General features: G+C 42.9%; 1 protein-coding gene across 1 annotated transcript in view; it reads left to right on the forward strand.

Moving 5' to 3' along the window:
* Positions 1-26,738, forward strand: part of LOC147336844 (protein NLRC3-like) — a 167,489-nt gene that overhangs the window by 28,095 nt on the left and 112,656 nt on the right. The window contains exons 10-11 of the mRNA XM_086285648.1: positions 3,906-4,082; positions 9,996-10,172. Coding sequence (XP_086141774.1) covers positions 3,906-4,082; positions 9,996-10,172 — 354 coding nt within the window. The remainder of the gene's footprint in view (positions 1-3,905; positions 4,083-9,995; positions 10,173-26,738) is intronic.

The following is a 26,738-nucleotide window of genomic DNA, read 5'->3' on the forward strand; positions in this document are numbered from 1 at the left end:
GAGTATGAACTTGTGGACTTGCAAAATGCAGCAAGATATTTAAAAAAAAACAGTTTTGTTGATTAAAAAACACTATATCGGATTCATATCGGTATCGGCAGATATCCAAATTTATGATATCGGTATCGGTATCGGACATAAAAAAGTGGTATCGTGCCATCTCTAGTTCTTTCAGTGTTGCACTTTGTAGACGCTCCCTGAGCACTGGTCTCACAGCCAGCTGCACATACACGGAGCGCAGAATTATTAGGCAAGTTGTATTTTTGAGGAATAATTTTATTATTGAACATCAACCATGTTCTCAATGAACCCAAAAAACTCATTAATATCAAAGCTGAATGTTTTTGGAAGTAGTTTTTAGTTTGTTTTTAGTTTTAGCTATTTTAGGGGGATATCTGTGTGTGCAGGTGACTATTACTGTCCATAATTATTAGGCAACTTAACAAAAAACAAATATATACCCATTTCAATTATTTATTTTTACCAGTGAAACCAATATAACATCTCCACATTCACAAATATACATTTCTGACATTCAAAAACAAAACAAAAACAAATCAGCGACCAATATAGCCACCTTTCTTTGCAAGGACACTCAAAAGCCTGCCATCCATGGATTCTGTCAGTGTTTTGATCTGTTCACCATCAACATTGCGTGCAGCAGCAACCACAGCCTCCCAGACACTGTTCAGAGAGGTGTACTGTTTTCCCTCCTTGTAAATCTCACATTTGATGATGGACCACAGGTTCTCAATGGGGTTCAGATCAGGTGAACAAGGAGGCCATGTCATTAGTTTTTCTTCTTTTATACCCTTTCTTGCCAGCCACGCTGTGGAGTACTTGGACGCGTGTGATGGAGCATTGTCCTGCATGAAAATCATGTTTTTCTTGAAGGATGCAGACTTCTTCCTGTGCCACTGCTTGAAGAAGGTGTCTTCCAGAAACTGGCAGTAGGACTGGGAGTTGAGCTTGACTCCATCCTCAACCCGAAAAGGCCCCACAAGCTCATCTTTGATGATACCAGCCCAAACCAGTATTCCACCTCGACCTTGCTGACGTCTGAGTCGGACTGGAGCTCTCTGCCCTTTACCAATCCAGCCATGGGCCCATTCATCTGGCCCATCAAGACTCACTCTCATTTCATCAGTCCATAAAACCTTAGAAAAAACAGTCTTGAGATATTTCTTGGCCCAGTCTTGACGTTTCAGCTTGTGTGTCTTGTTCAGTGGTGGTCGTCTTTCAGCCTTTCTTACCTTGGCCATGTCTCTGAGTATTGCACACCTTGTGCTTTTGGGCACTCCAGTGATGTTGCAGCTCTGAAATATGGCCAAACTGGTGGCAAGTGGCATCTTGGCAGCTGCACGCTTGACTTTTCTCAGTTCATGGGCAGTTATTTTGCGCCTTGGTTTTTCCACACGCTTCTTGCGACCCTGTTGACTATTTTGAATGAAATGCTTGATTGTTTGATGATCACGCTTCAGAAGCTTTGCAATTTTGAGAGTGCTGCATCCCTCTGCAAGATATCTCACTATTTTTGACTTTTCTGAGCCTGTCAAGTCCTTCTTTTGACCCGTTTTGCCAAAGGAAAGGACGTTGCCTAATAATTATGTACACCTGACATAGGGTGTTGATGTCATTAGACCACACCCCTTCTCATTACAGAGATGCACATCACCTAATATGCTTAATTGGCGGCGGGGCCAGACGGCATCACCGGCCGTCTGCTGCGCTGCTGTGCTGACCAGCTAGCAGGTGTGTTCACTTACATCTTCAACGAGTCCCTGGCGAAGTCTGTGGTCCCCACATGCTTCAAAAGATCCACCATCATCCCTGTGCCCAAGAACAGCAAACCCTCATCCCTGAACGATTACCGGCCAGTTGCACTGACCTCGGTAGTAATGAAAGTGTTTGAGAGGCTGCTGAAGAACATCATCTCCTCCTCCATCCCAGACACCACAGATCCGCTGCAGTTCGCCTACCGATCCAACAGATCCACAGAGGATGCCATCGCCCACGTCTTGCACACCACTCTCAGCCACGTGGACAAGAAACAGGGTAACTATGTGCGAATGCTGTTTGTTGATTACAGTTCAGCGTTTAACACAATAGTGCCCTGCAGACTGTTCACAAAGCTGAGGGATCTGGGACTCAACAGCCGTCTGTGTGCATGGGTGTTGGACTTCCTCACTGGCAGAACTCAGGTGGTGAGGGTGGGTAGATGCGTCTCTAACAGCATCACCATCAACACAGGAGCACCACAGGGATGTGTCCTCTCACCACTGCTCTACTCCCTCTACACTTCAGACTGTGTGGCCACCCATGGCTCCAACACCATTGTGAAGTTTGCTGACGACACAGTGGTGTTGGGTGCCATCTCCAACAACGGTGAGGCGGCCTACATGGATGAAGTGAAGAATCTGGCATCGTGGTGCCAGGACAACCACCTCCAGCTGAACGTCAGCAAGACCAAGGAGCTGGTGGTGGACTTCAGAAGGGGTCAGCACAGAGACTACAAGCTCATTATCATCAATGGAGCTCCAGTGGAGAGGGTGCAGTCCTTCAAGTATCTTGGTGTCCACATCTCCTCAGACCTGACATGGGCTGCCCACATTCCGGTCCAGACCAAAAAGGCTAGGCAGCGCCTGTACCACCTACGACAACTGAGGAAGTTCAGGGTCTCTCCAAAGATCCTCAGGATTTTCTATACAGGCGGTGTGGAGAGCATCCTCACACAGAACATGACATCGTGGTTTGGGAACAGCTGTGTGAAGGACCAAAAAGCTCTCCAGAGAGTGATCCGTACAGCAGAACGCTGCTGCAGGATTGCTCTCCCCCCGCTTCAGGACACCTACACCAGGAGATACCGGACTAGAGCAGCACAGATACTGAAGGACCCGTCCCATCCTGGCAACAAACTGTTCCAACTCCTGCAATCTGGTAGAAGGTTCCGCATCATCCGGGCAAGGACAGAGAGACTCAAGAGGAGCTTCTATCCCCAAGCCATCCGGGCCCTAAACACACACACCGGCCCTCTCACATCATCTATAACTGACTGAGACAGGACTCTCTTCCAGACACTCTAAACCCAGGCACAATGTACATTCCAAATTCCTTTAATTTTAAATATGTTTATATTGTCTATCCTGTAAAATAGTCAGAGGTCTATTCATATTAATGTACAGAATTCACCTGGTTGCTGCTACTACTGCACATTCACCCAATGTACATACTATATATATATATATATATATATAATGTTCTTCCTCTACCCCCCCCCCCCCCCCCCCCATTTTTGCACATGTCGAGGAGCGTGTCAGGCTACATTTCACTGTGTGTTATACTTGTATGACTATGCATGTGACATATAAAGAAACTTGAAACTTGGTAGTAGGCTTTCCAGCCTATACAGTTTGGAGTAAGACAACATGCGTGAAGAGGATAATGTGGACAAAATACTCATTTGCCTAATAATTCTGCACTCCCTGTAGAGGCCGGTGTTGTTAGTCCAGGTCAGAAGATGACTTGTTGGAATGAAAATGAGCTTGTAGTTTGTCTGCTTTAATAATGTGACTGGAAAAAGGTGTTGGACTTCAAATATGTCCATTTCTTTCACACTTCACCTTTTAAAGTGAAGCCTTGTGGTTCCTGGAAGGAAAAACACGACTTTTTCACGTCTTTGTCCTGTTTTTATGAGAAATGTACGACTTTAGTGTGAAACATTCAGAGTTTTTTCTCTTGTTGTGTTTGTTTGAAGCTGCTTCCTGTTGGCTTCAGCTGTTTGGAGTTTCCATTTTCTAAACTTCTACATTCTGAACCTTCTTCAGCTCTGAACAGATGATGAAACACTGAATGATTTCAAGCTCACACTTTGTCTAATAAACTTACATCTTTCATTCTTTATACAGATTGATGGACTGTGGTTTGTCAGAGATCAGCTGTGATTATCTGGCAGCAGCACTGAAGTCCAACCCCTCCCATCTGAGAGAGCTGGACCTGAGCAGGAACAACAAGCTGCAGGATCCAGGAGTGAAGCATCTGTGTGGTTTCCTGGAGAGTCCAGGATGTGGACTTGAAACTCTGAGGTCAGTCAGCATGTTTTAGTTGTGCTGAGATGAATATGATGTGAAAGTTGTGCTGACACTAAACTGCAGACATCAGGCTGATATTATACTGATCCACACTGAGGATCTTCATGGTAAAGTCTGTTTTGTTCTTCTATGGTTTGGTCCATTGACTGCAGCAGAACAATGTTCACATTTCAAACCTTCAAAGAAGAAGAAAAATCCTCCACTGGATAATTCACTGTGAAACTCTCCAACTCTTCATTCCACCTTAAAGTCTGTCTGACAGTGAAATCCAAAGCAAAATGTGCGTTTGCTTTACAGACAGCAGTCCAACACAAACATACACACATCATCCAAAACACAGTCCAACATCCAAATCTCCTCCACTGCCAGCATGAATGATGGGAAAGAGAAGGAGGAACACTCTGACATTCAGGGTTAGAATGAGTTTCATAAAGCAGACTGTGAAGATCAAAGCTGCATTATAATAATAATAATAATGGATTGGATTTATATAGCGCTTTTCAAGGCACCCAAAGCGCTTTACAATACCACTATTCATTCATTAGAAAGCTTACATGAATGAATGAGTGGACAGAAGTGGACAGAGATCATCTGTAGCACTTCAAAGGCTTTAAATCAGCACGTTTCTCTTTATTCTTTATCAACTCTGTTAGTTTCTCTCAGTTTTCTGTGGAATGAAGCTAACAGGAGGCTAATAAGATGCTGACCAATCCGGTTGTTCAGTCTGACGTCACTAGCCGTGTCTGGACCTAAACTCCGCTGCACGTCCATATATCAAACGATCACTATGGCATTACTGAGAGTTTAAAAACTGTCTAAAGTCTTTCATCTTTAATAAAATGATCAGCGTTCTGCTCTACCAGGTGTAACAATTGAGATTAACATCCAGGCAACCATGAAAACGGAATTTATGACATTTTACGGAGTTAGAAGTTAGCAGGGAGTTAGCTCGCTAACTTCTATCTAAATACAATATAGCATGTCCTGACTGCGGTGTTTTGGAAACAAATTAAAACGTACAGCTCTGTTATCACTTCCAACATAAATGAAGACAGAAAACTAAACAGCAGTGACGTTTGTAGGGTTACTGAAGTTGGGCTAGCTGGTATATAATGATGTCCTACGTGACCGCTAGCGACACAGCTATGTTAGCATAATATAAACAAGCTAACCTTTTTTTCCACTCGATAAAAGTTAACATGAGTGTTCTCGGTGGTCAGGAACAAATGTAATCACATTGTAGGATGCTCTAAAAGGACCAAACTTCAGCCAGGAGAACAACTGAGATAATCCATCCACAATACGAGGTTAGTCATTCATATACTGCTGCATGGGCTGGGCTGTAGTTACATCCTAAGGTTTTAAAAACTGAGCTTAAATAAATGATTAGCAGTAATAAAAGCCGAGGGAGGTCAACAGTGATCACTGACTGTTTTAGGAGCTTTTTGAGATCAAATAGAAGAAAATACATAACATTAAACATGTTAACACAAAAGCCATATTAAACACAGACTACTTTAGGCCCGGAAGTAGGATTCGTCACGTCATCACTTAACAATCGGATAGGTTTCTATTAAAGGTTGTAATTTGCATATGAAAAAGTGCTTTGGCTCAGCAGGGATCAGTTTACAGGTAGAATACAGCTGCTGGATGGGATTAGCATGTCATAGCTATCTACCAAACTGCTAACTGGGGAATTTCAGGCCATCCATGAATCACTTTTGCTAACTGTTTATTCAGCTTAGGCTCACAGGGCTGCAGCCTGTGCCCTAGCTGTCATAGGGCAAGAGGCGTGGTCCACCTGCACAGGTGAGCAGTCCATCACAGGGCCAACAGAGAGAGACAGAGAAGCACTCTCTCACATCCACACCTACAGCCAATTTAGAAGCACCAATGAACCTAAGCAGCATTTCATTGGACTGTGGGAGAACATCCAACCTCCACAGAAAGGCCAACAAGCTTCAACCTACAACCTTCTTGATTTAAGGCACTAGTGCGAACCACTTTCCCCCATTTAAGCCCAAATCCTGCATCTTCCTGTTTCTGACTCCAGGCCAGCTCCACTAACACTTTCTCATCAGACACTGCCACCTAGTGGAGAAATTCTTAGTTCCATTTGAAGCTTCAGATTACAGTTAGTTCCTTTACAAAGAGGTGGAGGTGGTGGGGCCACAGGACCATCGTCACTGAGTACTAGGGATGGGTATTATTTAGGTTTTGTCCAATACCGGTGCCAACCTGGTACTTTTGAAATGGTGCCGGTGCTTAAACGGTGCTTAAAGAATGGAAAAAACACAAACTTTGTCCTAAAACCTCTCATGTTTAGCTGTTTTCTACTTTTTCTTTGGTCATTTTTGCCTTTTTGGCCAGGGTGAAGGGAGTATCTGCCATCAAACAAGAAGACAGCCGCAAGTAACTACGACGGTGTCTGTTAGTTCACCTTACATGCATTAATGTAATAACGTGGTTAGCCTACTCAACGTAAATTACACACAAACAACATTAAGCTACTCACCCAGAGAAGAATGGCTGCTGCTGCCATCATCATCCGCCATCATTTCTGCTACACTGGCAGGGCTAGGGGCCAGGACTCTCCTCTTCGGGTTCGTGGGGGATGTTGCTAACTCCGGGTCCGATAACAGGCACCACACCTGATAGGTTTGTAGCTTAAACCTATTCGCTGGAACGTTGAAGACAATGTAATTACACAGCAAAGCAAGACACGAGTAGGCAAAGTTCTTCATGTTTCTCGTGCACAGGAGAGAACTGGACAAACAATGTTCCTTCGCTTGACCCCAGTTGCTCTCATCTGCTCCCCCGTAACACTGCTCTTTTATTGAGGTTACATGAATATACATAGGTACATTAACATATGACGTCTACATGCAAACAAAGAGTACCTTGCGTGTGTGTGTGTGTGTGTGTGTGTGTGTGTGTGGTATGTTGCAAAAGCAGTTTCACCCCGGTTCGTATATTCGTCAGGACTCCAGAAAGAACACCGGGACTCAGTAGTCAATTAACAACACTTTTATTAATACACACTTATTGATTACACCTTCTAGAAGGGAGATGTACAGGACCCCGGACTTTCTCTGCAGATCTCAACTCCTTTGTCTGTTACATGCAGTTTTGTATCAGTGACCCCGCTTCTAAACCCTCTACAAGGTGCCATAAAACTAAGTACTATGTTTACCTACTTTCACTTGTGTGTGTGCGAACCCGTGAATGCCTACATGTGCACGTTCCCGCGTGCCTATATGAGTGCTCGTGTGTGACTGTGTACGCATACCTGTGTGTATGTGTGAGTGAGTGCACATAAGTGAGTGTGCGTGTGGATGTGTGTGCGTGACAGTTAAAACACTGTGGGTGTAGGTGACTCCCTAGAGGTCATAAAACCCTTCTCCCTTCCAGACCACAGTTATCCAGTTACAAATGTTGAGACCCCCACCCAAACATACTCTGGGGAATTTCCACTCAGCATTAACTCCTCTCTGTTTTACTTTCACAGTTCAAGTGGGGGAGGGGTCTCCTACAATCTACTCCTAAGTTCACGACAAAGTGAGGCCTTTATTATATTGAGGGCAGTGTCAGTGTCTCTACAATAGTTCTACATTCTATGTTAACACATTTCTAAACTCTAAAATCAGCTAAACATTCTACAGGTCAGTGTGACCCCATAAATGACTTCCCTAAACCTGCTGGTTTGGAAGTCCAAAAGTTCATCTAAACAAAAGGCACTTAGCCTAAAACAGATATAGATACGTTTATCCTACCATAAAACAATAAGAGAAGGTACGACCTCTCCCATGCTCCCAGAATGTGGGTGTGAATGTCAGAACACCCTAGAATGCACACCAAGCCTATGCAGACTGCCAAAGATCACACATCCTATCACTACACAATCGATTATACACCTCTAAGCATATATGGTTTAATATTTCTAAGCATAAATGACAATAAACAATATAAATCTAACAACACCCGCAGTAGATGCGCTCGGTGTGAGGTCTTGCAGCAAGCTATCAAATACGGTGCATTTCTCGGCCTTTAAAAAAACGCTATGTGTCGCCAGGTGTGTCATCAGATTCGAGGAGTTACCTCCTTTTCACAGTATCACCTTAAAGCACTTATTGCAGGCTACTGAGTTTGCATCTTTTGCTGTGAAGTACAGCCAGACTTTGACCGCTTCACCTTGGGCATTTTTAATCTGTAGCTCTGCTCTAAAAGAACATACATACCTGGGCCCGCCTACTGTCCTTGGAAAGGTAAAATGATTGGCTATAATCCAAAGTGTATGACATCTCAGGAAAAAAAAGCACCAAGATGTGCGCTGCTTTTCGGTCTGGTTACTATTAAATTTCGTTCATTGAATTCTTTTGGTGGCAAAGAAAGACTGCACCCAGGGTGGTCAAAGCTCAAAAAATGATCTTTATTTTACATTCCCAAGAACGGAGACCTGAACACACGAACACACATGCTCAGGTCTGAAAGCAGCAGCAGCAAGCATGGTTATTTATATATTTCCGCAGCACGTCACACACTCTAAGTTTTGATCAAAACACTCTGCTTAGTGTCATTTTCTGTCTGCACCTCCTGTGCTCTGCAAAAGCATGCAGTTTCCTGTCAGTACTTTTGGCTCAGACTATACTCAGAGCTGGCCCTCTCTTATTAAAATACATAAAACAATATAATCACCAAATAAGCACTAAGAATATCCATTTAAATCCCAACATTACTACCGTTTATGTCAGAACTAGTGCCACAGTGGCACCGGATACCGGTAACCATACCTACTGAGTGCCATAGGACACTTAACCTTTGTTTCCATATGCTGGGAACTTCCTGTTGTTCCAAGGAGGACTGGAAAATGTGTGAAGATCTCACAGTCAGTTCCTCACAGCACACTTCAATCATTTCCCTCCCACAGCATCAGGACCAGGGCTTTTTCTCTCTTTGGTCCCACTAAGAGATTTCCACACAAACACCTCATCAGTGGGACTCTCAGAGCTACCAGCCCTTTGCTACAATCACAAAGCTCTTCATTGAAATCAATGATATCAAAGCTGGAATCAAATGAGTCCAAGTCTTCTGCTGATTCAGCATCACATTCATCTTTGCTCCTTGTTCTGCATCCCCACCATGGACTTCATTCCTTTCCAAGCCAGCCTTGAGTGTCCTTTATGCAGCTCATCCTCTGCTTTACTTTTACACCTGATTTTAGCTGCTTTATCTCTCTTTCAACAAGTTTATGTGCCTCAATCTTTTTCTTCTCTCCCTCATAACAAGACAGCTTCTTCTGCCTGAGAACATGTTGGAGTGATTTACTAATCCAGGGCTGCTTATTGGGGAAAATACTTCCTGTTTCCAAAGTAATCCCCATTTTTCCCAGAAAGAAATGTAAGTAGAAATCGATGATCTAAGTGAGAACATGAGCCTTTAAAAAGTGCCAGTGGGTGCAGTCAAAGCAGGCCCTCAGTCCCAGTATAGAGTCTTTGGTCCAGACTGGAACAACTGTGTGCCCAGTTTGAGCTCTCTTCAGTCCTGTGACCTGACAGACCCAGAGGGGCCATCACATCACATTTAGAAGCTCCCCTAATGGAGCCACAACACATGTCCAACACTTAGTCTGTCTTGTTGGACCAACTGGAAGAAATGATTCAAGGACTTAGTCACAGAACAGAGATTCAAATCTCCAAAATCCAACTGGCTGCATCAGGACATATAGTCTGAAACTCTGCACAGTTTCCTGTTTGAAGCTGCTTCCTGTTGGCTTCAGCTGTTTGGAGTTTCCATTTTCTAAACTTCTACATTCTGAACCTTCTTCAGCTCTGAACAGATGATGAAACACTGAATGATTTCAAGCTCACACTTTGTCTAATACACTTACATCTTTCATTCTTTACACAGATTGGAGAGCTGTGGTTTGTCAGAGATCAGCTGTGATTATCTGGCAGCAGCACTGAAGTCCAACCCCTCCCATCTGAGACAGCTGGACCTGAGAGGAAACAACAAGCTGCAGGATTCAGGAGTGAAGCATCTGTGTGGTTTCCTGGAGAGTCCAGGATGTGGACTTGAAACTCTGAGGTCAGTCAGCATGTTTTAGTTGTGCTGAGATGAATATGATGTGAAAGTTGTGCTGACACTAAACTGCAGACATCAGGCTGATATTATACTGATCCACACTGAGGATCTTCATGGTAAAGTCTGTTTTCTTCTTCTCTGGTTTAGTCCATTGACTGCAGCAGAACAATGTTCACATTTCAAACAGTGAGACTCAACGTATGGCCCGCGGCCCACATGCGGCCTGCCCACCTTTCCTGATTCAGAGAGAGGGGACCCTGATTAACTGTGTAGTGTTCTTCCTCACAGTTCTAAGTATCAGACACAACAATGAATAATCCACAGCTGACTGTCTTTAGCAGGTCAAAGGTCACGGCACACAGCAGACAGTGGGAAATATTATAATTCTGATCATTTATCAGCACATATCCATATGTATAAAAACAAAGCTGACACTGTGAGACTTGATCAGAGGTGTGATCATCACAGCAGAGGCCTTTGTGTCAAAGTCACTGAGGATCAAACAGAAACACATGAAGCAGATTTTCCTGTTCTGGCTTTTTATAGCAGATAACCTTCAAAATATTCTGCAGTCCATCAAAAACTGAAGCAAACCATGAATCAACATGTGAACATGAGCTGATGCTGATGAAGTGAAGCAAAGTTACAGAGGTTTGATTACTGTCAGGGCTCTGTGTGCGGCAGGCAGAGATGAGGATCCAAATGCAGGACTCGAAAAATTGAATGTAACTCAAAAAACCTCAGCTTTATTGCTGGCAGGAAAACAAACATGAAGTGAGGACGGAATACTCAGACCAAGAACACACAGGCATAATCTGAGGGTACGACGCGACACTGAGCACAGGAAAACACAGGGCTAATATACACAGGGTGGTAATCAGCGAATGGGCAACAGGAGGGAGAGGAGGAGCTAGGGCCAACCTTTCCCGTGGCATCAGAGAGGCTAAGAGACAGTACTCCAGGAAAATATCGCATCACTTCAAAGACAGCAGAGACTCACGGAGCCTGTGGCGGGGCATTCAGACCATCACAGATTACAAGCCCCCACCACAGACCTGTGATAGCACTATCCCCCTGCTGAACGAGCTGAACACTTTCTTTGCTCGCTTTGAAGTCCAAAACAGCACCACTGCACAGAAGACCCCACCCCCTCCTGGTGACCAGGTGATGACTCTGTCCCCGGACAGCGTGAGGAGATCCCTCAGCAGGATCAATGCACGTAAAGCTCCGGGTCCTGACAACATTCCTGGTCGTGTACTGAGAGACTGTGCAGTGGAACTCACTGATGTCTTCACAGACATCTTCAACATATCACTCATCCAGGCTGTCGTCCCCACATGTTTTAAAGCCACCACAATCATTCAGGTTCCAAAAAAGTCATCTCCCTCCTGCTTTAATGACTACCGTCCTGTTGCACTTACTCCCATCCTGATGAAGTGCTTCGAAAGACTAGTCATGCAACACATCAAGACTGTCCTGCCCCCCTCCCTGGATCCCTTCCAGTTTGCGTATCGGCCCAACCGCTCAACCGATGATGCCATCTCCACTGCACTCCACTCGGCACTCACACACCTGGACAAAAAAGACTCATATGTTCGAATGCTGTTCATAGATTTCAGTTCAGCATTCAACACTATAATCCCCCAACAGCTCACTCAAAAACTGGTCCAGCTGGGGCTCAACACCTCACTGTGCAACTGGCTGTTGGATTTCCTCACCGGAAGACCTCAAACAGTACGGGTCGGCAGTAACACATCCAGCACCATCATTTTAAACACGGGGGCCCCGCAGGGATGTGTGCTGAGCCCCCTCCTCTTCACTCTGCTGACCCATGACTGCACTCCATCATACAGCTCCAACCTCTTCATCAAGTTTGCGGACGACACAACGGTGGTGGGTCTCATTAGCAACAGGGATGAGACCGACTACAGAAGTGAGGTGAGACGCCTGGCCACGTGGTGTGCTGACAACAATCTCTCTCTGAATGTGGAGAAGACGAAGGAGATTGTCGTGGACTTCAGGAGAATGCACACCCAACATGCTCCTCTGACCATTGACGGAGCGTCTGTGGAGAGAGTGAGCAGCACCAAGTTCTTGGGTGTGCACATCACAGAGGATCTCTCCTGGACGTACAACACCACAGCACTGGCCAAGAAATCACAGCAGCGTCTCTTCTTTCTCCGCAAACTAAGAAGAGCAGGAGCACCAGCCCCCATCATGCACACTTTCTACAGAGGCACCATCGAGAGCATCCTGTCGAGCTGCATCACTGTGTGGTTTGGAGCCTGCAATGCGTCCTGTCATAGAACCCTCCAACGCATAGTGAGAGCTGCAGAGAGGATCATTGGTGTCTCTCTCCCCTCCCTCCAGGACATTTACAGCACCCGTCTCACTAAAAAAGCCCTTTGCATAGCGGCTGATCCCACGCACCCAATGCAAAGCTTCTTCAAGCTGCTGCCGTCGGGGAGGAGACTGCGGAGTCTCCAGGCCAGGACCAGCAGGCTGAAGGACAGCTTCATCCATCAGGCTGTCAGGAAGCTTAACTCCCTCCCGTTTCTGCCCCCTCTCCCCTCTCTCCTCCACGGTCTCACTGAACTCTGTCACACACACACACACACACACACACACACTCTCTGACTCACTCACTGGCCTGCACCAGTTACCAGTCACTTTGTGGAGCATTGGACTGCCATTACCTCATAAGACTTTGTGTTACACTATCTCATACCGTACATTACCAAATCTCCATTTGCACTATTTGCCTATTTGCACTGCTCTGCCTGGTTTGCACTCAATGTCATTTACCCTTATATTGTATATTGTATAGCTTTCTTGTTATATGTAAAATTGTATTATATTTATTTAATTTTTTTACTTTAAAATATTTTACTTGCATTTTTAATCACTCTTATATTTAAATGTTCATTTTCTATTTTATCTAGGGATTGAGAGTAACGAAGTTTCTATTCTCTGTATGTCCTGTACATGTGGCAGAATTGACAATAAAGTTGACTTTGACTTTGACTTTGACTTTGACTTTGACACAGCTCGGAGAGATCAGGGTTAACGAGACGGGAGAGCTAAGCTGCACACACTAACATAAGACAAAGACTTTCACAATAAAACAGGAAACAAGAATTACTAAACCGGATGCAGACATGACACTGAGAGACAGACTAGACACTGAAAAGAAACTGTAAAACACATGAGAACCCAAAACCTAAGAACTGATCCCTCACCAAGAATAAACCAGATACAAACCAGAACATCAGAAAACAATCCATAATGCAAAAACCAAAACATAATAAACTCAAAATACTGGGTCCAACGGACCCAGAACCGTGACAATTACAGACACAGCTGTGAGTTTGTAATCTGTCATCATTTTAAAAGGTTTAAATTTCTTCAGTATTGAACAGCAGAAATGAGGCTTTGTTTTCGGAGGCCGACAGCAGTGAACACAACAGCAGACTGGTGCGTAATAAGCAGTGAATAATGCAGGAAACAGATTTTTGAAGGTAAACTGTTCTTGAAGTACACTGAGAGAGAGAGAGCTGTGCAGGAAGTAAACGTCAAAGTCAGAGAGAACTCATGACGATGTTCATCAAACGTAAAGCGTAGTTTGGATCTTCTTCTGCTGCTGGTTCAGTCAGTTTTGGTTGGAGACAGATGAAACCTGCAGCTTCAGGATCTGTGAGCTGTCCACTTTCAGCCCCGACGGCATGTCCGTGTACGTGCCATCGAGTGAACGATCCACGCTCTGTGTTTCCATCTTTGTGTGTTTAGCTGCTCTCATTTACTGTTTTATCTGTTTGCTTGTTGTTGAAATACTTTTGTGAGCTGATATCAGGCTGATATTATACTGATCCACACTGAGGATCTTCATGGTAAAGTCTGTTTTCTTCTTCTCTGGTTTAGTCCATTGACTGCAGCAGAACAATGTTCACATTTCAAACAGTGAGACTCAACGTATGGCCCGCGGCCCACACGCGGCCTGCCCACCTTTCCTGATTCAGAGAGAGGGGACCCTGATTAACTGTGTAGTGTTCTTCCTCACAGTTCTAAGTATCAGACACAACAATGAATAATCCACAGCTGACTGTCTTTAGCAGGTCAAAGGTCACGGCACACAGCAGACAGTGGGAAATATTATAATTCTGATCATTTATCAGCACATATCCATATGTATAAAAACAAAGCTGACACTGTGAGACTTGATCAGAGGTGTGATCATCACAGCAGAGGCCTTTGTGTCAAAGTCACTGAGGATCAAACAGAAACACATGAAGCAGATTTTCCTGTTCTGGCTTTTTATAGCAGATAACCTTCAAAATATTCTGCAGTCCATCAAAAACTGAAGCAAACCATGAATCAACATGTGAACATGAGCTGATGCTGCTGAAGTGAAGCAAAGTTACAGAGGTTTGATTACAGACACAGCTGAGAGTTTGTAATCTGTCATCATTTTAAAAGGTTTAAATTTCTTCAGTATTGAACAGCAGAAATGAGGCTTTGTTTTCGGAGGCCAACAGCAGTGAACACAACAGCAGACTGGTGCGTAATAAGCAGTGAATAATGCAGGAAACAGATTTTTGAAGGTAAACTGTTCTTGAAGTACACTGAGAGAGAGAGAGCTGTGCAGGAAGTAAACGTCTAAGTCAGAGAGAATTCATGACGATGTTCATCAAACATAAAGCGTAGTTTGGATCTTCTTCTGCTGCTGGTTCACTCAGTTTTGGTTGGAGACAGATGAAACCTGCAGCTTCAGGATCTGTGAGCTGTCCACTTTCAGCCCCGATGGCGTGTCCGTGTACGTGCCGTCGAGTGAACGATCCACGCTCTGTGTTTCCATATTTGTGTGTTTAGCTGCTCTCATTTACTGTTTTATCTGTTTGCTTGTTGTTGAAATACTTTTGGGAGCTTTAGCCTGAGATTCTGGCAAAATACATTTATATTAAAAATCGATTCAGGATTGAATGAATCAACATCGCTTTATTCAAATTAAAACCATTTAAATGGGAAAATCCATTTTTTACACCCGCCTCTAATGCTGGGTAATGTCAGCTGGTCCATGTGCAGCTGGCTGTGAGGCTCAGGGAGCGTCTACAAAGTGCAACACTGAAAGAACATCATCCATAAATATTGAGTAATAACTGGACTCTCATACAGCGACACTCAAATGCCTTTAAACATCAGCTTATCCTGCTGATCCAAGTCCAACACTGAGTTTGTAAAAACATGTTTGTCAATCATTTTGTTTGGTTTCTGAGGAAAATGATTCAATAACTTGTTGCTAATACACAACATTTCATCATATTTCCTCATAACCCTCTTTTGTCTGACCATTTGATCCCATTTGAATTTGCAATAAAGGATCCACAGAGTTTGGTGACAATGATGACAGTAGATGTTTGTGTGAAAGTGCTGGAAGCAAATGAGTGTGTGATGTTCTTTCAGTGTTGCACTTTGTAGACGCTCCCTGAGCACTGGTCTCACAGCCAGCTGCACATAGAGACCAGTGTTGTTAGTCCAGGTCAGAAGATGACTTGTTGGAATGAAAATGAGCTTGTAGTTTGTCTGCTTTAATAATGTGACTGGAAAAAGGTGTTGGACTTCAAATATGTCCATTTCTTTCACACTTCACCTTTAAAAGTGAAGCCTTGTGGTTCCTGGAAGGAAAAACACGACTTTTTCACGTCTTTGTCCTGTTTTTATGAGAAATGTACGACTTTAATGTGAAACTGGGTGGCTGTTGCTCAGGTGGTAGAGCAGGTCATCTACTGATCGGAAGGTTGGTGGTTCGATTCCCGGCTTCCCCTAGTCTGCATGCCAAATATCCTTGGGCAAGATACTAACCCGAAATTGCTCTCCGATGCATTCATCGGAGTATGAATGTGTGTGAATGTCAGTTGTGTGAATGGGTGAATGCACAAGTTGTGTAAAGCGCTTTGAGTGCTCAGAAGAGTGGAAAAGCACTATATAAGAACCAGTCCATTTACCAAACATTCAGAGTTTTTTCTCTTGTTGTGTTTGTTTGAAGCTGCTTCCTGTTGGCTTCAGCTGTTTGGAGTTTCCATTTTCTAAACTTCTACATTCTGAACCTTCTTCAGCTCTGAACAGATGATGAAACACTGAATGATTTCAAGCTCACACTTTGTCTAATAAACTTACATCTTTCATTCTTTATACAGATTGAGGAGCTGTTTTTTGTCAGAGATCAGCTGTGATTATCTGGCAGCAGCACTGAAGTCCAACCCCTCCCATCTGAGAGAGCTGGACCTGAGTTGGAACTTCCTGAAGGATCCAGATGTGAAGCAGCTGTCTGACCTTCAACAGAGTCCAGACTACAGACTGGAGACTCTACTGTAAGTAGAGTGATGGAGTGAGTGGGTGGTGCTGTCAGCAGTATCGTACTAAACACATTCAGTATGAAACAAAGATCCAGTGTTTCCTGTAAAGCTGCAGCTTCTCAGTGAAGCTGTGAGAGGAGAATGGTGACAGGCTTCAGGATTGGACACAAACACTTCCTGTTTCTGACCTTTATGGTCACCATAGTAACGGCTGACACGCTCTGATCAAACACTGTCAACAGCCAATCAGCTCTCTGAACAAAGCAGCACGCAGACCAATGACTGCATTCATTTCCAAGTTTAAAGCGGTGAAGAACACAGTCTGTAGGTGAGGAAGAATTTAGTGAGAGCAGATGTTTGGATGGAATTCCTCCAGTTAACAGCTGGAACCATCCATCTGGATTGTTGGGCTTGTTGTTGGGGTTCCTACAGAGCTCAGAGTGGATACACCAAGGTTCTTCTAATGAATGAAAGTCCAAACTCAAACTAGGAGGGAAAAACATTTTCATCAACTTCAATAAAAATCCAAAGATTAGAAAAAGTGAAGCAACAATGAGTCCTAGTACAGTCCCAGCACTGAAGTCCCTGCTGCTCTTTATACTGGATGTGCTGCATCACTGACTGACAGCTGATGAAGAGTCTCTGGAAACACTCGTTTATCTCCTCTGCTCTTCCTTCTTCTCTCTGCAGGTGGAGCCGATGGTAAACAGGACGGTGTGTGTGCTGAGAGAGGAGGAGCTGTGTCCTGATGATCCAGAGAGGTTGAAGCAGCAGCAGCTTGTGTGTAGAGACGCTCTGACTGGGCCATGTTACTGGGAGGTGGAGAGGAGAGCTTCATCCAGCAGTGACTGACAGAGGAATGAGAAGAAGTGCAGATGACTGTCAGTGCTGCAGAGTGAACTGCTCTGAGAACAGCTCCACTGTCAGACACAATGTAGAGTCCAGCATCATCCCTGTGTGTCCCTCTGGATCTGGCAGAGGATCATCAGTGTATCTGGACTGCTCTGCTGCTGCTCTGTCCTTCTACAGTCTCTGCACAGTCTCTGTCTGACTCTGGCTTCAGACCCTCCTGGATCAAACTCACCTGGAAAGACTTTCAAACATCACTCAATAGATTTGAATACAGAATATATTTGATATATACTGTAGATGTACTGTAGAGTTGCAGTTTGTCACTTGTAAATACAGTCTGTGAGCAGCTGTGAGCTGAAAGATCTTTCTAGAAACACGAAATGTTTTCACTCTTCTGTTGCTTTTTCATAAAGTGTCTCTGCCAGCTGTGACTCCTCAGAGCTTCCTCCTCACTTAAATATCGACTCCACTCCTGTGTCAGACAAAACTGAAATGTTGCTTTAACAAACACTTTGTTGCTTCTTGTTCTTTGTTCAGCACAGTATCTGATGGTAAGCCTCTTGCACACAACTCTGCTCGTAGTTCCTGCTTACTGATACCTTTTCCTTCACACCTGTCACAGTAGAAGAGGTTTGTAAGGCTTTGAATAGCCCCAACACCAGAAACTCGTCCTCACAATCGTTCTCCTTCCTTCTTGCACTTGGCTGCAAATATCATAGCTGAGCCAGTGTCTTATATTTTTAATCTTTCTCTACAACAGAAGGCTTTACCACAGATGTGGAAGTGTGCCTCTGTACTCCCCCACTGAAAGCTGGTGATTCTTCAACAGTTAGTAATTACAGGCCAATTTCCAAACTCTGTGTCTTATCTAAGGTTCTTCAAAGGCTGGTAAATAATCAACTTCAAAGTTATCTGGATGAAAATATGATTTTATCTCCCTTCCAGTCTGGTTTTAGGAAACTGCACAGTACTGGAACTGCTTCGATAAAAGTTCTCAAAGACGTCTATGAAGCGCTGGATGCAAAGAACTACTGTGCAGCTCTTTTTATTGATCTATCAAAGTCTTTGACACTGTTGACCACAACAAAAACTCTTCTGGCACAACTTCACCTACTTCCAAGCTGCGTGGAGAGGATGAGGATCTAACAGCACAGGAACTCCAGCAACACTCAGCAGCAGCTGCTCCCAGTCCCTTGGTTTATGAGCTGAGCTGCTGACCACAGCATTTTATGTCATAGATTACTGGAAATAGGCCTTTCAGACCGAGCAACTGGCTGCTTCTCTAATGTTCTTTTGGACATCAGCAGTGCGTTCAGCTCAATGGTCTCTCTTCCAGCTTTTTAAATGTCACTAAACGAGTGCACAGGGTTCTGTCCTGGGCTACTTATGTCAACGGTGTGGCACAAAATCTAGATGCATCTGTTCATTTTATACCATCAACATAGTTTTCAAACCATTACAGCAGCTGTTGATAGTATTCAGTCTCAGCTGGCTCAGACTGGCTTTAAATGTAGAAAAAACCAAAGTCATGTTGTTCACAAACAGAAAGAGGGTCCGGCTTTATTTCCTTCTCCTGTATCTGCTCAAAGTATTTCTATTGAAACTGTGGCCTCGTACACATACCTCGGTATTGTGGTTGATGACAGTCGTTCCTATAAGCCACACATTGAACATCTAATAAAGACACTGAGGCTGAAGTTGGGCTTCTCTTCCAGGAACAGATCATGTTTCACAGGAAAAAGCTTGTTGCTGCCACCTTTTTTTTACCTGCCCTGGATTACAGTGACATGATTTATATGAATGACTCTGCTCGCTCTCTTCATCTGTTGGATTTTGTCCATCATGGGGCATTAAGATTTATAACTGTCTGTAAACCTTTAACACACCACTGTACTCTGTGTTCTCTGGTTAACTGGTCCTCATTGGTCTTACACAGGATGGTCCATTAGTATCATTTTATCTATCAATCTGTTTCTGGGTTACTGCCTCCTATTTATCAGAGTACATGTTAGGCAAACAGTTTAGTCACAGCCTGCAGTCTCAGGACATCATCACATCCACTGTTCCATCAGTTCATGCAGAGCTTGGGAAGAAGGCGTTCTCCTTTTCTGCTCCGTCTTCATGGAAAACATAACCGAAGGATTTAAGGCTCTCCGTTGATTTCACTTGCAGACTTCAAAAGACGTACACATGTTTTTGTGAAACCATCTCTGGAAACTTGTTCTCGTTTTTAATGTGACTGAGTACATTACACAAACTTTTCTTCTATTGTTGTAATTTTAATATGTTTGTCTGGAACAGGTCTCTCTTGTAAATGAGACATTGAGTCTCAATGAGCCGACCTGTATAAATAAAGCTTCAATTACAAAGTCCTTTGTATAAAAGTTCCTTCAGCTGCCAGAGGGACGTGCTGTGGCACTATCGGTTGCTGAGCCTTTATATTGTTTGTTAGAAACTACAAATATAATGGCTCACTGTATTTCAGAATCAGAGAAACTTTATTAATCCAGGAGGGAAACTGAGTTGTCAGCAAATATACAAGAAACAACAAGCACTCATATAAAGTGAGTGTAGAAACAGAGTTATGATAGATAAATATTCAGATAAATAATATCAATATATAATATAAATAATCTATAATCCAGTTTTGAGTTCCCTCCCCAGACGCCTTAACGCCCACTCACATCCTGGGCCATCTGACCTCAGGAAATCACATGATAGGGTGGGGCCAGGTTTCACAATGAGCTCACCCGAAACCCTGGCTGATTAGGACCCCCACCCGCTTTCACACCTTGGCTCATGTGATTACGTAGAGGATCATCAGGGGGTCCTTTGTCCCTCTTTGGGGGGAAACTCCCACTGGGTTTAAATCTGGGACTCCCCACCAACTGACCCTTAAAACTGAAGAAGCTTCTCAGATGAGAGGTGAAACATCTTCAAGCAACTCAAAGAAGTCCAGACGCTTTTCTTTGCAAGCTCCTTAGTCTACAATGACCTGGATGACTGAGAACCGTCACAGACAACTCAGTCCTATATTTTAGGTTATTCTGAATAAATCGTTCATGCCCTCTCTTTGGAAAGAAGCTGTTGTGGTTCCTGGTCCTAAATCTAGTCGTCCAAAAGTTCTAAACGACTTCAGGCCTGCTGCCCTCACCTCAGTCTTTGAAAAAATCATCAGAAATGTGATTATGGAAGACACTGAACTTCAGCTTGATTCAATGCAGATTGCACATAAGCCCAATAGAGGAGTGGAGGACGCGCTTTTGATTCTACTTCACCTGATTGTCAAACACGTAGAGAGTAAAGGACTTCAGTTCATCGATTTCTCTGCTGCTTTCAATAACACAGCCCCAGATTTGAATCAAAAGACTTTTAGAACAGTTTGAAATCCGGACAAACCTGAGCAAGTGCAGTCATATAAATATCTTGATGACAAATGCTATTATTTTTCTGTAAAGCAAATTTACCTAAAAGTAAAGTAACCTTGATATGTCAGGATGTAGATGCCCCACCCAAAAACGTCATCCAGCCCTGAAACATCGGTACTGCTCAAAGCAGCATTGCTGTCCACACGTCCATCAGAGTGTTTCTTTGGACTTCATGGTGTTGCTGCTCCCAGTATTCTCTGAGACAACCTCTGAGGCCGTCACAGAGCAGCTGTATTTGTACTGACATTACATTACACACAGGTGCACTCTATTTAGTCATTAGCACTCATCAGGCAATGTCTATGGGCAACTGACTGCACTCAGACCAAAGGGGGCTGAATAATAATGCACATAACAATTCTCTTCACTCTGCTGACAAGAGATTCAAGCCCCACTATGAGCACCTTCTAAAGAGCACCATTGAGAGTATCCTCACCAACTGCATCACTGTGTGGTATGACTCCTGCACTGGGTCCTGCAGGAAAAATATGACAACGGGTAGTGAGAGCAGGGGAGAGGATTGCAGGTACCTCTCTTGCCTCCCTCCCCAGGAGATCTACTGCGCCTGCCTCATCCAGAAGGTCCTGAACATAAAGGAGGGATTGAAAAAAAAAACAAGAACAGTTTAAAAACAGCAACTGGGCTGCCTCTGTTAAAAACAACAGAAATGTGAGCAGGGTGGTTAATTCAGCCCAGTTGTCAGTAAGTTTAAAAGTTCTGATCTAATAAGTGGTTGGTCTGCTAGACAATTCTTTATTAATCACAGTTGTCAATGTTTTCTTGTATATCATGAAGTAAGAAACTAACAAGACATGTATATACACATAAAATGTTAATTTATAAAAGAGCATAAATAAAAAAGTTATTCACATCAGAATAACATCATCACACTAAAGACATCCAACTAGAAAAAACTTCAACTATTTTAATTTAAGCTACTTCTGATTTTTAATTTAATCAGCTATTAACTGAGAGACAAAACATTTCAAGATGGATTTGATCATACATTTACAGGTTTGGTCGCCATAAATACTTTTTAACTATCTACAACAATAAAACAACAAAGATGTGAAACTTAAAGGTTTGTTATACATCCGTTTGCTTACATGAAAGACTGGCTGCATGTTTTTCTTTGTTGTTCTTGCAGGTTTCAAAACTACACGCCCTGGGCTACCAGCCAATTCTGTTTCCTGGACAGTTTGACCGTAAGGGCCGTATAGTAGGGGACGTGATCACTCACATCGAACCAGCGGAAGGTGCTGCACGTGACATCCTCATGAAGATGAGGAAGCTTTATGAACACCTTCTGAGAAGTAAGATATGCTTTGCCCATTATCTGTAACCAGGTGTCCTTATCAGGTAGCCTATCCTAGCTGTCTTTGGGTGATACTCATGGTACACCGTAGATAAGTAGGCAGTTCACCACGAGGTACATAGAGACAAACAAGATGGTGAAGACGAGGATAGTTCAGAGTCACCAGCTATTCTATTCAACTCTACTCTATTCTGTTCTGTTCTATTCAACTCTACTCTACTCTGTTCTATTCTATTCAACTCTACTCTATTCTGTTCTATTCTATTCAACTCTACTCTATTCTGTTCTATTCAATTCTATTATTCAGCCAAGGTTCAGACCAGTAACCTTCTTGCTGTGAGGTGACAGCTGCCCTACATGTCCTGTGGCTAACATGAAAATAGTGTTATATCTGCCTTAATAACTCCCCATGTGGTGTTCACATCACCAAAGCTAGCCATCGTGAACCTCTGGTGTTACCTGACTTAAAAATTTTGTATATATGTGTGTGTGTGTGTATATTATGGGCTTTCACACTCATGTTTATACAAATGTAATTGTACAAATCTTCTCGAACACCACACCTGATAATTCTCTTTGAGACTTTCTAGTATAACAAGTACATATGTAAACATGTTACCAATATGAACACAAAGATTCTTATACACTTATATACTTCTTAAGAGGTCACCTGATTACATCCCTGAGGTCGTTAGCATCACCACTGTACAAAACTCTTAAGTCACAGTACTAGGTTGAAGTGTCAAAGGTTGTGCACTACAAATTCAGGAAAGTAGTGTCATCAGAGGATAAAAGTCATTAGCTCTCTGGATTTATAGTCACACTCATTAATTTATTAATGTACAATGTAGAAAAGCACTACAGATGTCACACTACCCCCGAGGGCACTTGTACTGAATGATTTGGGTCAGTGAGGGTGTGAGATGACTTACTTGATGCCAATATTTGCAAGTTGTAACTTTAGTAAAAACTTAACTGAAAACATGCAAATCACTACTTATTATGTGTTTATGTGTCCTGTACATTTTCAACCCCTTTTAATGAATATTTAGTATTTAAAATTTTGCAGAATTACAAGTTTCACCTCCTGCTAAAAGTTCTCCACCAGCAGCTGGACCATCCTCTGCTGACAGTGTGGATGCTGGACCAGTCCCAGACCCAGAGGCTCTAAACCAGGAATTTATTCTTCATTTAGAGCCTGAACCAACATCTTCCTCTGTCAGCCTCCTGCATCCTCCTCTTCATCTCTGCTTCCTCCTGCATCCTCCTCTTCATCTCTGCTTCCTCCTGCATCCTCCTCTTCATCTCTTCTTCCTTCTGCATCCTCCTCTTCATCTCTGCTTCCTCCTGCATCCTCCTCTTCATCTCTGCTTCCTCCTGCATCCTCCTCTTCATCTCTGCTTCCTCCTGCATCTCTGCTTCCTCCTGCATCCCCCTCTTCATCTCTGCTTCCTCCTGCATCCTCCTCTTCATCTCTGCTTCCTCCTGCATCCTCCTCTTCATCTCTGCTTCCTCCTGCATCCTCCTCTTCATCTCTGCTTTCTCCTGCATCCTCCTCTTCATCTCTGCTTCCTCCTGCATCCTCCTCTTCATCTCTGCTTCCTCCTGCATCCTCCTCTTCATCTCTGCTTCCTCCTGCATCCTCCTCTCCATCTCCACTTCCTGCATCTCCCTCGATTTCTACGGCGTACACCTCGGATGTCCCAACCAAAAAAAAGGAAAAGGAAAGGTTAGACGTTATGTTATTGTAAATGTACGAAACACATGACAGGTTCGTTAAGTTTGATAAGATTTCTTTTTTCATTTTGTTTCATTCTTTCATTTTCTCCAGTTTTACAGACCTCATGTAAATATTTCCTTTGTTATTTTTCAGAATGCTGAAAACACCGTACACAGAAGATTTTCAAATATGAAGAGATAGTAGACAGGAGAGTTGTAAATGTAAGTAATTTAGCCTGCTGCTGTGCAGATTTGTTTGCATCTTTGGACTTCCCGGATTTGAACTGTGCCTGACTGACTATCCATAAGCTTTTGTATTTGATGAATCTTCACTAATTCAGCCACTGAGTCTGGATTTCGCTCCAAATAGGACATTAAATAGGAACATACCAGCTGATACGACCTGGTCGTGCTGCCTTCCTGATGTTTACGTTCTTTAAAGTCCTCCTGACATCATGCTCAGAAGGAGTGATTGATGTGGAGGTGCTCCTTCCCATTCAGTAACATCTGCTTCAGTTAGTTTTGCTTGTGAGCCACAATGTAAGCAGTGTTGCTTTGCTGACATGCACTCGATGCTGGCAGTACAAGCATTGTAGTGGTTCTTATGTTTTTGTAAACTAATTGTATAATATATTGAGCCATTCAATAGTACACAAATGTTAGAAGGCTCCTTTTTGTATGCAACTTGCATGTCTTTCTTAACTAAATGTTTGTTTATATCATGTTTTTCAGGAAAAAGAAGAAGTTAAAGTCAAGTGGAAGCCCTGCTCAACATGGTATGTAGTAACAACTTTGTTGGACGGGAACAGACATTCATACTGTTGATAAATAGTTATCACCTCAATTTGAACTCATGTATTTGGACTAAAGTAAATTGGGAGCTTTTAGCTATCGAGCTGCTCTTCTGTGAGGAGCTTGATAACTGTCCACCTCCAAAGTCCATTATGAGTTTTGGAGGTGGACATGGTCAAGACTTTTAAGAGTTGGCATAAGACTTCACTTCTTTATAGAGCTTATAGTTAGGGCTGGTTCAGGTCAGCCCTTAGTTATGCTGTCATAGGACCAGACTGCTGGGGGTTAGTGTCCCCCCCCCCCCCCCTCTCTCTCTCTGTCTGTCTCTTTCAGGGTTATGCAGGCTCAGTATTGGTTGAAGATGCAGTCACGTCTCCTTTTACTAAAAACTCTCCCCCTCTCCCTCACCACCATCTGTAAACACACGTCTCAGTAATGCAGTTCATGCATGTTACTAACTAAACTTCTTCCCTGGAGTTTCTGTGCTCTCTCATCCAGCAGGTTCTGAAGGATCGTGGCTGCTGCTGTGGTCCTGCTTGACGTCTGCTTCATATATTATTACTCTCTGACTTGATTTGATTCATTTATATTACAATGAAGGTGTATAAAGCATGACATGAATATAGAAGATATTTCATCCTAAAAAATTGTCGTATGTCACAACCTAAATGATCCTATTTTGTGTGTGTGGTTGTTGTTTGTTGTGTTTTTCTCCTGACAGTGGCAAAGTGTGGGATGACACATGGGAACCTGCGCAGTTTTACACACAGTAAACCAGGCACCACAGGTGGCAGAGATCGCACAGTTCACAGTTTGTAGTTCAGCATAAAAGTTCAAAATAAGATATTTACTGTACAATTCTAACCAGTGTCAGTCTCTGTTTCACTCTCTAACTGTGGCTTAAGTACATAAAACACTCATGAATCTGATCCATCAATAATATCTTCCCAGCACTCGATATCTCATAGTTTTACATATCAGCCAACATTATTGTCTACATGCTCATAAATATAGAAGTGACTTGGCTATTGTAACATATTGCAAGTTAAAGCAATACTGCACTGCACGTAAAGTAAGTAACATCTTGTATGAGGTGATTAGGGTCAGCAGTGCTGTGTATGGGAGCCTAAAGCAAAGCTAACTGCACAGGAACCAGCTTCACAACATGTTGTATATTATACGTTTCTACCTGTTTGTAATATGTCATCTGTCATGTTTAGATGCAGTGACAATTGCACATTTGGAGTCGTGGTCATATGTGGTTTTTATATACAGGGTATTATTTTTTTCTTTTAATTGTCATTTTTTTCTATTTTTCTTGTTTGTTTGCACATCATTATTGTGTGCATATTGCATATGTAACATTATTTTTATTGTTAATATTATTATTAGATACCAAAGATACAATTTGATTAAGGGTTTTCCTGTCAAAATGTCAATAAAAATGCAATTACACGCGTAAACAATAGGATCAAAATACACTTTGAAAAAGTCTGTTGATCAAATACTGATTTTCAAAACATTCTAGAGGAAAATAGAGATAAAATAATCTGAATACTAACAGTGATCTTGGATGATGATGGAGGCTTGAATGGATTATTCTGTTTCAGTCAATACGTTCATATCTATGACAATAGTTTGATAAGTTTAACAGGTTGGTTCAGGCCTGGCAATACAGCAAATATTCACAAACTTTTGTTTTTGAAGAATGTTGATCTTTTTTGGGATGAAGCTATCTGGCAACATGACACAGCCCTTTAACCTCATCTGTATGTCTATCATGTGGCTGTGGTACTGGGTTTTGGTTTGATGCATATGCAGGTTACAGCTGGGGAATGGCAGTATGTTGTGGATTGATTTGGCATGTTCAACCACTGTTACACCAAACTCTCTCACTTATAACATGATCAAGGCCTCTTACCCAGTGTCATGGATTCTCTGTAGTTTTGGGGACACAGGTCCAAAGTCTGAGGCAGTAAGTCAGATCGAAGAAGGCAATGATTCTAAAATGGGAGTTTACTCGTGTCATTGTGTATATCCAGGAATATGTGCCTGAGGATAGTTGTCATGAAATCAATATTAAATCAAAGTATTCCTTAATGACCACAGCTGG

The sequence above is a fragment of the Aulonocara sp. 'chitande type north' Nkhata Bay genome, linkage group LG3 (genome assembly GCF_057382095.1).
Source record: "Aulonocara sp. 'chitande type north' Nkhata Bay isolate Kocher_YH1m ecotype deep benthic linkage group LG3, A_spYH_male_GT1.1, whole genome shotgun sequence".
In the NCBI taxonomy this organism is placed as follows: Eukaryota; Metazoa; Chordata; class Actinopteri; order Cichliformes; family Cichlidae; genus Aulonocara; species Aulonocara sp. 'chitande type north' Nkhata Bay.